The following is an 11,772-nucleotide window of genomic DNA, read 5'->3' as shown; positions in this document are numbered from 1 at the left end:
CACACACACACACACACACACACACACACACACACATATATGTATGTTTTTTCAGTTAATGCTTTGAGACACCATTTAGAATTCTGTCCTTTTCAACAGTACTTTAGATTTGTGGGTGCCTATAGTTGTTCCTTCTTTCCCATAATTGTTGCACTTGTTCTGTCTTGAAACAAAGTATGTGAAAATCATAACGTGATTTCTTTTGAAATAGCAGTTGCAACTTATTTCAAGTAACTCAAATAATTACAGGAGGCTTGATGCGATCGTGAAATAGGAAAAATATTTATAGCTGTTGGGTCACCACTGTAGCTCATCTGAGGATACAGCTTCAGACATGTTTGAGGAATACTCTAGTTTACTACTGAGGCATAGATTGAGAGCAGAGTATAGGCAGTTCTGAAGATAATGGGACTTCAGAGATGTCGTGCAAGAGGACAGCTTTACTCCCCCAAACCTCTCCTGGCTGGTACCTCAACTCAGTGCAGCATAGAAATAATTCTCATGTAAGCTACCTGCCTTTGATGAATTCTGCCACTGAAATTGGACATATTTCAGAATGAAGGTACTTAAACCTTGGATGACTGCACATCATCCTGAAGGGTCCTACATCTGCCAATCCAAAAACTTCAGATCCGTGTATTGCAGGTTATTTGCTAAGCAAGTATCTTAGATTCTGCTATCTATTTAGAAAACCTTTTGACAGAAAAAGACAATAAAAAACCTTCCACTTCTGTTTTAAAACCAGATTGAGATAGTTCATTGTGTATAATTCATACCTGAAGTTTTTATGTTAGGAATTAAAATACTGTAAGTGCTTGCTTATAGCGAATTTATTAATGGCAAGAATATTTTTTCAACTGGAAAGTGGTTTCCTTTGATTAAAATTATAGTATATCTTGGTGACTTTCACTTTGAAAAAATATATCTCATGTGGAGGACTGTGTATTTGGTGGTCACCTGTTAGATTTGTTTTTTGTAATAATTTGATTTTGGTTTTAAAAATTGTGATGTATATGTGTGGTTTACACCTTACCTTGAAGTGGAAAGATACATTCAACATTACCTCAGTGATTAATTGAACAGGTCTACAAAAATGATTCTTCTGATGCTTATGTACTGCATGTGTTTGTGCTTACAGCCTAGAAGATTTTTTTTTTTCAGTTGCCTAGTCTTGTGATTCAATCCACTAGAATTACTGTATGAGTTTGTTGGTTAATTGAAATTTTTTTTTCTCTTTCAATTTTTCACTGAAATGGTGTGGTATTTCTTTAAACAAGGACGTATCTGTCCTTGCTTTAGGGATCTTTTGTGAAAATAGCTTCAGTAAAGGAAAGAAATTAGGTTGCTGCATTTTCTAAAATTATTTTTCTTCGTCCAGTGTACCTTAGACTGTGTCCGAAGATATGTATTTTTATGGCACTTTCATACTTCCACTTGGCTAGCATTAAAACTGCAGATTGGATTGTTCCCTCTGTTGCTTTCACTGGATATTTTCTCTTTTTTTATTTAGGTACAAAGAGCACCATTATTATAATTAAATCCTTCTCTAGCATATTTGGAATTAACGCTGACATCCCTAGAGTTAAAATTCTGACACTGTAGTAGTCATTGGTTTGGCATTTTTACCGTGTCTTACTTTCTTTTTTTCCCAAACTTTCATTGAAAATGAGAGCTTTTTAGTTTGCATCTCAGAAGATCCAGGTGCTGTGTAATAGATGTGTGTTAAAGCATTCACTTGGAATTTCTTTTCCTTTTCTACTTTTAGAAAAAAAAAAAAAAAAAAATGCGGAAGGTTGCAGGCAACTAGAAAAACAATACAAAGCCATGACTGCCCTTCCCAATGAACCGAAGTGTAATTTTGCATGTCACAAAGCAATACTTTACTTGAACTCAGAGAGCAATCTTTCAGTTCATCACACTTCATAACTTTACTTTTTTTAAAAAGCGATGTTCTTCTCAAGCTGCTCACAGACATGGACACTGCTAGTGCTAGTTGATCAGGTCTTCCTTGTAAGTTCGGGTTTATAGTCTCAAAAATTGTATTTCAGTTGTGTAGCACATTCTGATCTAACTTAATTGCTGTAGTCCGAATTGACAGTGGTTGTGGACTTGGTGCCTGGATTATCACAGGCTAATTGCATCAGTGTTAAGATATGCAGAGTCAGTACACTATGTTTTGAGATGCTTTCAGAATACTATGTCAAGTACAGCAGCCACTTCTGTGGCCTCTAGAACAAGAAGTTGTAATAATAGTAGCACTCTTGTTGTTGGAAGTGTTAATATGATATATTTTGGACAAAATACGTTGAACATATGTGCTGTCTTTCTTTTGCTGTACTCCATCCGCTTCTCTGTCTGGTGACTATAATTTACATTATTCTTTGTTGCAAATTCTCAAAGGCCGTCTTTGATTTAATAGTGTGAAATGAGTTCCATTTTAGGGGGCTGAAAGTGAAAGAAAGTATTGGATGAGGCTGTTGTACCAATCTGGAAGTTCCCTTTCTTAATTCATGAGAGCTTATTTTACTGCAGACTTTGTGACATCCTCTGCAGGGTATGGCAGGGTAGCCTTTAGGAAAGCTGTCCTGGAGGATAAATGTTCCTCTTCCACAGAGACTAGATTTGTAAAACATGTTTTATCTGGAGTGTTAAGCTTGTGTTTCATCATATTGCTTGTGCAGAGCAAAGTCGTGTTTGTCATTTGTGGACTGCTTGAAAAGGTTATTTACAAGCAGTCCATTTTCAAGTGTGTCAGCTACAGGGGAGCTGAGTAAAATGGAAAAATGAAGAGATATTAATAAAACTTGCTAGAGATTAAAGAGATTTAAAAAAAAAGTTTTTGCTTTTCTTTTCAATAATTTCAAAACACAGTTTAACAGAATACTTCATAAAATCATAGAATCATTAATGTTGGAAAGACTACTAAGATCATCCAGCACAGCCATCAACCCATAACCGCCATGTCCACTAAACCATATCCCTCAGTGCCACATCTCTGTTTCTTGAATGCCTTCAGGGATGGTGACTCCACCACCTCCCTGGGCAGCCTGTTCTAATACCTCACCGCTCTTTCTGAGAAGAATTTTTTTTCCTAATGTCCAACATGAATATTTCTGTTATTTTCATTTTCCAGCAAAAGAGCACTTTGAGTGATTAGAAGTGTCATTTGCCTTGACAAAATGAGACTGTTAAGTTCTACGTCTCCTTTCAATAAAGAGGAAGAAGAGGCTAGTTTAATACTGTAATTCTAGAGGCATAGGGCTTATGGGTATCATCATTGAGACTGAAGATGTTGCTAGAACTTTGAATCTGACCCATATGCAAGAAACCATTTGGATTTACTATTTCCTGTTAGTTCCATCAACGCAGAATTCTCCCAAGATAAATGTTACATGTTCTTTATTGGCTACAATTTGGTCAGCATGAGTTGGAGTTTAAATTCATAAATCCAATTCAGTTAGAGTAATATGATCTTCCAGTTTCTTAGAACTGCATCTGCAGACATATGAATTAGTTAGATAGCTCACTTAATATGGGTTAGATATGACAGATGAAGATGTTCTAGCTGTTTGGCTTTAGTCACCCACCTGTGACTCAGGTGTACCTCTTCTGAAAAGATTAATACCTATCTTATGTGTAGGACTCTTCCGTGATTTGGGATGAACAGATACCTCAGCTCTGTCACTGGAAAGTTCAAAGCTTTAGATCTGGTATCCTTGGTGAGGGTGCATAACAACCTATTGGGTAGGGCACTCAACAAGCATGTGGAAGACTGTTGAGCCTATATTCTCTATAGCCTGTATGACACTGAGCCCATATCTTTAAAAACTCTATGAGCCACTGCTTGTACAGAAACGTGAGGTACTGCATTTTTCATCTCTCTTGCTGGAGAACCATTTGCAAGAAGGCACTCAAGTATATTGGGACCTGATAGAGGACAGATATAAGAAAGGCTGTCCCTACCCTAGATATTAGGGTCTTCAGGTGGAAGCTAATGTAACAGTAATTCCAGCTCTCCAAAATCTTCATTGGATTGTTGCTGCATTAAAAACCAAATCAAAGATTGCCTTTAGGAAAACATTTCTTAGGTTCTACTGTAAGACTGAACTTGTCCACTATATAGTTCAGTTCTACCAAATAATTTCAAATGGATATAAGAGAAACAGCTTCTGATTTGGTAATGAATGTTTGGTACAAATATTTGTAACTGCAGATAATAGAAAAGGTAATACATTAAAAAAAAATCCTATCTCAGAAAAGATGGAGCCAATGCTAAAAAGAAATAGATGGTATCACCATTGTTCCTGTTAATTTTTGTGTCAAATTAAAAGAAGGCAAAGGCTTTGTTATGTATATTAACACAGGTTTTCTTCTCAACTGCAGGAAAGTGAGAGACGCAACTGGAGTTGATATTAATATGCGTGTAGGAGTGCACTCTGGAAATGTACTTTGTGGAGTTATTGGGCTACAAAAGTGGCAGTACGATGTGTGGTCACATGATGTCACTCTGGCAAATCACATGGAAGCTGGAGGGGTCCCAGGGTAAGAGGCTTCTCTGTTAGCCTTTGTGCACGCAAGTCTTTGTTCTGCGGAGACATATGCAGGTACCGTGTCTTTGGTCATCAAGCCTCATGAAGAATCCTAGAATAATTCTTAATGTTGTCTTTAAATAAATGGATATATAGCATTTCCTATGATTTAAGGAGTATTTTTGTGGATGAAAGCCATTACATTAATGTCTATTCTGAAAATGAGATTACAGAGATGGCAAATGAAGTAAGCAGTGCATCAAAAGTATTTCAAAACGCTAGTAAAAAAGAGGTTGATCAGCTTCCAGTTATACTCCTGATCAGTGTTCGTGATTCTGTCATTCTTTTAAAATATAATTTCAGCCGTGTTCACATCACTTCAGTCACCTTGGCACATTTGAATGGAGCTTACAAAGTGGAAGATGGGGATGGAGATGTGAGGGACCCATATCTGAAAGAGCATAATGTTAAGACTTACTTTGTAATCAATCCTAAGGTTAGTAGTATTTCTGTTTTGTGGCCAGTCCTAGTTATTCTTGAGTAGGACCACTAATCTGTTTATTGAACAATTTACTACCATAGTATATTGATCAGAGCTATTACTGATTTCTTCAAATGCATGTTTGCACTGCCAATCTTTCCCGCTCTTCAGAAATAAGTCTCTGATATTTCCCTGCAATATCATTATGAATTGCGGATTCTTAGCTTCTCTCCATTTTTAAGTTTCTAAGCACACAGATAAGAGGTAGCAGATGATGCATTAGTGCTTCTGAAGGTAATGAACACCAAGTGTGATATCATTTTTATTCTCTGTCAACCAGGGAGAGAAGCGAAGTCCTCAGCACCACATTAGACCTCGACATACTCTTGATGGAGCCAAAATGAGAGCTTCTGTCCGCATGACCCGGTACCTGGAATCTTGGGGAGCAGCCAAGCCATTTGCACACTTGCACCACAGGGACAGCATGACCACTGAAAACGGCAAGATTAGCACAACAGTAGGGGCCTACTTATGTCATTTCATACAATTTAGCAGTATTTGAAAGAAAAAAGGTGCTTACTGCTAAATACCTGGTTATTTCTGATTGAGGAAAATACATGCGTTTGTACTGGACAAAAGCCAGAGGAAGTTTCTAGGAGATTTTCCATTGGGTTATGAGTTTTGGATTAGACTTTGAAGAGCCATATTTTCCTTTTAGTGCATCTCTGAATCATAAGAGCTCAAGTATACTTAACAAAATGCACGATTTTGCCCTCTGAGCTTGTGCCACAGTCACAGCATGTAGAATGGCTGCTGTTCATAATGTGGAAACATATTCTGAATGTGAAGCCAGATTGCAATACGTTTAGGAAGAGGTACTTTCCATGCAGAGGTAATTCCTGAGATTTAATGATTATTTAGCAACATATTGCATTTGGGACGTGGCCAAATGTGGAGCAAATGCTATGAAGTTAGAATATTTCTGTGGTACCTGGAGTGGGCCTTTTAAGAACCAAATCTCTGGGAACCGAATTGATGTGTACTGTAACATCAACCTGTTGAAGGTGCACTGACCAAACTGTAAACTGAAGCTAACAGCCTGAATATCATAATGCTGTTATATGTCACATCTCTTACACGGAGCAGAAAATATTTCTTTTTAATTTTATCATCGCTATCTTACTGTTGTCAGTAAGATGGTTTCTATCTTGCACATCACATTATTCTATTTCTAAAAAGCTCAAATTTAGAGCTTTAGAATTTTAAGTGTTTTGAACTTTAGCATTCACTCCTGTTTCCGTTATATGTGAGAGCATAAGACTGAGCCACCTAACCAATCTTGTTCAATAAATACAGTGCACCAGAATGTGGATTGTGACATGCTCATTATAGAAAGTACCCAACTGTCACTATTAATCACAAAATAAAGGTAGTTGTGATGGCTGCTATTCCTCATCAATAATAATAATGTCCATAGCCTGCACTTGGCCACTCAGATCTGTTTTTTCAAAAACACTTATTATTATTTTTGCTGAAGCTGGCAGGAGTTCGGGCTGTATTACAACAGCAATATATAACGGTTGCTTTGAAGCATTAACTTTCTAGTAAAGAAAAATGTTTTTGGATTCTGGCAGTTGTATTGGTAATTTACTGCTTATTATGATGGGTCATTTTGTGTCTGGATCATTCCATTTTCACCATTGGCTGGATTTTTCTTTTAAGAGTTTTAATCTACTGCTAAAAGTATTTGTATTGGAAAAATTTCTCCTTACTTGACCTTGTTTTCAGCATTAATTTTAAAGTGAATTCACATTAATTATGTTGTCAAAGTGTATTATAGTTAAGAGGTATTTTCTTTTGTCTTTTATTAGGATGTTCCCATGGGGCAGTATCATTTTCAGCGTTGCAGAGAGAGGTAAATTAGTTTTTAAAAAAATCAATTAGTCACATAAATTCCATATATATGGAATATATACTCACATATACACACACACACATATATATACACACATGTATATATATGTGTGTATATGTGTATGTACATATATATGTATATGTACATTTGCATTTTTATAGGTATAAAACATACTTTCAGGAGAGAGCAATTTCTTATCCAGATTACTTTTTGAACTGATGCTTCACAGATAGAAAAGAGCTATGAAAACAGATTTTGCAGATATTTAAGAATTGTGACTATACTTCCTCCTAACAAATAAGTATTCAGAATTACTATGTCAGTGGCCTCTTATTTTCTTCTGCTAACATCTCACTTGTTCTTTGTGCAAAAAATGGTGCACAGGAAAACTGAGAGGAGATAAAATGGGGAAGAAAACAGAAGTTGCGAAGGGTTTTTAGTAAATTGTTTTAACAGCTAATAATATGGACTGAAAAGCATATTTTATTAATTGCTTTGTATTTGCATTGTTTATTATTGTTTCAAACTACTGTTTGAGTAGTATTTTGTGGAACATTCTGTAGTACTTTCTCTATGCAAAATATTTGCAAAATCACATCAATTTGTTTCATTCCCCTGCTTGTTGTTTCAGTGACTAGGCCAACATAGTGAGAAAAGGTCACTTTCTCTAAAAAATAATAATAATTAAAAAAAATCAGAATTTTAAATCAAGAAAAGAATGACTACTCTTTAAAAAAAAACAAGCCTAACACTGTCAGGATGCTGAAATGTTTCATTTTTATTTAAATGACCTGATAAGACTTTAGATAATGTCTTTATTTCAAAATTATAAGGAACATTGCAAATACCATAGGAAAGTTTGAAAGAGCCATTGAAAAATTTCTATTTTTATTATCTTTGGTTATGCAGACAAGTCATTCCATCTACTCCTTCCCCATCGTGAACAGGTTGCCCAAGGAGGTTGTGGATGCCCCATCCCTGCATGCATTCAAGGCCATGCTGGATGTGGCTTTGGGCTGCCTGGTCTGGTGGTTGGCGACCCTGCATATATAGCAGGGGGGTTGAAACTAAGTGAACATTGTGGTCCTTTTCAACCCAGACCATTCTATGATTCTGTGATTCTGTGAAATCCCTACATGGTAAATATCTCATTAACCAAAATAGAAGTTACTGGGGAACAGTGCAAATACATGAAGTATTCCTAAATTTCAGAAGTTGAACAAGTTTAGACCATGTATGCATTATATTAATAAACACAGTCTCTGGTTTTTAAACTCAGCATGTATGTTTGGACATTTTCTCCAGAGAATGTAGTCAGCCTAGTAGTAAGAAGTACATTCATAGATGTATGAACAGGTACAAACGTTGCCATGCTTGTTGATAGCACGCTATTGAAAGCAATTTCTAGAAATGATTACTAGAGTCTCCTGTCTGTACTGAGGTATATAGCTAAAATTTTAGGTGTGTAAGTTGGTCATTCCCCAAGGATAGTGCTGAAATGATGGTAAGCCGTCTGAAAATCAGTATTTCATTAGAATATGAAAATGTGAGTTTTGAAGCCTGACTGTAGGCTTCCATTTGTGGCAGTCAATCTTAGCCACTTACATAGTGTATTGATAGGGATATGCCAGGAATGCTAAGTGTTATTAGATAATGTCTCCTCCTCCTGTGTGGTTATTCCTCATAGGCAGAACGGTCCGTATCTGGAAAATAAGCTGTGAACGCTTACTCAATCTCTGCAGCATTCATTAGGCATGAAATCAGTTGGGTTGTTCAAAGCTATTGAAAATAGATGAATATTAGTTTCTCAGCACTTGTGAATCCTGCAACAAGTTATTATTTATTGGAAAATAACCCAAAAGCTTGATGTAGAAGTTGTTCTGTTGTACCTTTGAAAGTTTTGAATTTGTAGGTTAAGGAAATTGTGGTAAGCTAGAAGTCAAATTTCGGATCTGAATGGTTAAAACATGGTTATTAAGGTTAAATTTTAAGTTTTCGAGGCACAGAGATATATTCTAGCAATATTTGAAATATAATGGCTGTAAGGAGAGTGCTGCTGCTGAAAGAACTGATGATGTTTGTAGTAACGTTATCAAAGGCAAACCCTCTACTGGGTTCATACTGAGTGCAGTGAAAATAAGACTTTTTTTTTTTTTTGCAGTTGTGTTCTAAGTTATAAAAAGAGGAACAAGGCACATGCTTAAAACATTTCAGACTTGATATTCATACTTCTTACTAAAAATAAAACATTTCCAAGACAAGAAAAGTAAACAGACTTTCTGTAGGGAATGTTTATTATACACTAACACTCTACTGGTCATCATACAGTCCTGACAAGGATATTTAAAAATGGTTGCAATAAATGTTTTCTGAATTGGAGCATATTTCTGTTGTTTTTATTAAATTCATGCCACTGAGGAGGACTTTCTCTCAACTTGAATCTTCTATTTTTCTTAAAGAAGTTCTGTGTTCTTTTTAAGTGCTCTTAAATGTTGATTGATTGATTGATTGATAGAAGGAGAGATGGAGCAGACTGTTTCTGTCAAGAGCTTAGGAGGCTCAGTGTGTCTGAAGCCTGTAGAAGCTTTTGCAACATAAATGTTGACCACATATTATGCAAATGTTTATTTTTATGGTTAACAATGTAATGATTTTAATTTCTCACATTTTTCATTTCAGAACAAAATCTCAGAAAAGAAGATTTGAAGAGGAACTGAATGAGAGGATGATTCAGGCCATTGATGGAATTAATGCTCAAAAGTATGTTTCTATCCTCTGTTGTCTACTTGATTCAGCTTTGAATAGATCTGTAGTAGCAGGTAGCATGTACTATTTCTCCCTCCCATGTTCGCGGAGCATTCTTGAATGAGTAAAGGTAGCACTGCTACCAGGCTAGAAAGCTCTGCACGTTGTAAAGAAGGATGTACATTACCATTTAATACTACATGGAATAAGACATTGCCTGTGAACACTGGTATGACAGAGGTTTTGGCTTACCTTGATTTTCATAACAAAGGTATTTTTGTCTCTTTAACTGTACAATCATAGCTGTTACTCTACTGAATTATGTCATCTGAGAGCAGAGAAATATGACATAAAAATAACCGACTCAAGAATCAGAATGATACGAAAATTAATGCTTCACAACTGTTACAGAAACATCTCCTCAGAATTACAAACTTTCCCTAAACTTGTAGTTTAATATCTTCCTCTTTCAGTTGCTTGGTTGAATTCTTAGACTAGGCTATGCTTGATGGTGTATTGAAATGACTGGGAGGGGCAACATGCGTGTGTTGCTTTTGTGTTCTAGGAAGTACTGGAGGTAGTATTGATGTTCTCTGCTGGTAAATGGATAAGACTGAGAGAAAAATCAATACCAGTCCAAAAGAAGTGTGCGGGTTTCTTTTATGTATCTGATGAAATAAGATAATTACTCTAAAAAAACTGTGGATAATGATAGAGAAAAACATGCAATTCATCACTGTATTTCTGTTACTCAGAATCTTAATTAGCTAGATATTACTCCTAATTATTAAAGGTTCATATATCATGTTTGTTTTGTTGCTTTTTTTGTTGCTTTTTTTTTTTTACATCTGATAGTTCTGTTCTAAGTTACTTGCTTTTATGAAAATAGTTTTTAGTCATTATTTATAGGTCATACAATGATACAGAGAAAGAGGGGCTATCAGATAGACAAAGACTTCTGATTATACCAGACTTGCTTAAAACAGCTATGCAAATTTTGACAGCTTTCCCATTTCTTCAGATAAATTTCCTCAGCTAAGTGAGCTCTAAAAATGATGGCTTGATATCAAAGGAGAAATGTACTGTTGTCTTGGTTTCAGCTGAGACAGAGGTGTGGGTTTTTTTCTTCATAATGTCTGGTATGATGCTTTGTTCTGGTGTTGGGAGAAAAACATTGCTGATAACACACTGATGGTTTAGTCATTGCTGAGCAGTGCTCTACGGAGTCAAGGACATTTCAACTTCTTGTACTGGCCTGCTGGTGAGGGGAGCTGAGGGGCACAAGGAGCAGGAAGGGGACAGAACCAGGGCAGGTGACCTAAAATGGCCAAAAGGATATTCCATATGATATCACATGAAAAAACAAGCAAAAAACTGAGTGGAGTTGGCCAGGAGGACAGCTACTTTGTCCACAGAGTGGCTGGGCATCACTTGGCAGGTGGTGAGGGCAGGTTGTGTTGTGCATCACTTATTTTGTAAATATGTATTATGTTATTGTCGTTACTGTTACCTTCTTTTCCTTTTCTGTCTGTAAATAGTTTTTGTCTCAACCCACTATTTCTAATTTATTATTATTATTATTCTCTCTCCCATCTCACTGGGAAGGAGGAATGAGTGAATGACTGCATGATGTTTAGCTGCCTGACGAGTTAATCCACAACAATTGTACATATATATTAGGAAAAAATATCATTATTCCTAAGTAGCCTTGTTTGAGAAGGGAGGTTGTACAGGATGACCTGCAGAGGTCTTTTACCTTAGAGAATCTGTGTCTTACCAAATTCTCAGAAAATCTGTGGCTTACTTAATTAGTGAATACATTCAGAGAAATTTAGGAACAAGAGAGACAAAGCAAAAGTTGCTGCAAAAGCTTCAATTCATTTTGTGAATTACACAGGGAACTACAGATGGATAAGGAATGATTTTACATACTACACAGACAGCATAGATGCCTTTCAAAACTAGATTCTTTACCTTGATCTTAGATGAATACATCACTCAAGATATTATTTGATTGGTTATTCCAGAACAACTATAGGAAAGTGTTAATTACCCAATTAATTAACTTCAATAATATTTTAACTACATGAATCTTAATCAGA

General features: G+C 36.0%; 1 protein-coding gene across 1 annotated transcript in view; it reads left to right on the top strand.

Annotated features, from left to right (window-relative positions):
- The window catches only part of ADCY2 (adenylate cyclase 2), a 193,904-nt gene that overhangs the window by 113,397 nt on the left and 68,735 nt on the right, over positions 1-11,772 (top strand). Inside the window, exons 8-12 of the mRNA XM_031552698.1 lie at positions 4,384-4,542; positions 4,893-5,025; positions 5,351-5,527; positions 6,882-6,925; positions 9,605-9,685. Coding sequence (XP_031408558.1) covers positions 4,384-4,542; positions 4,893-5,025; positions 5,351-5,527; positions 6,882-6,925; positions 9,605-9,685 — 594 coding nt within the window. The remainder of the gene's footprint in view (positions 1-4,383; positions 4,543-4,892; positions 5,026-5,350; positions 5,528-6,881; positions 6,926-9,604; positions 9,686-11,772) is intronic.

Source organism: Meleagris gallopavo, chromosome 3 (genome assembly GCF_000146605.3).
Source record: "Meleagris gallopavo isolate NT-WF06-2002-E0010 breed Aviagen turkey brand Nicholas breeding stock chromosome 3, Turkey_5.1, whole genome shotgun sequence".
Classification (NCBI taxonomy): Eukaryota; Metazoa; Chordata; class Aves; order Galliformes; family Phasianidae; genus Meleagris; species Meleagris gallopavo.
This window is presented reverse-complemented; position numbering and strand designations above follow the sequence as displayed.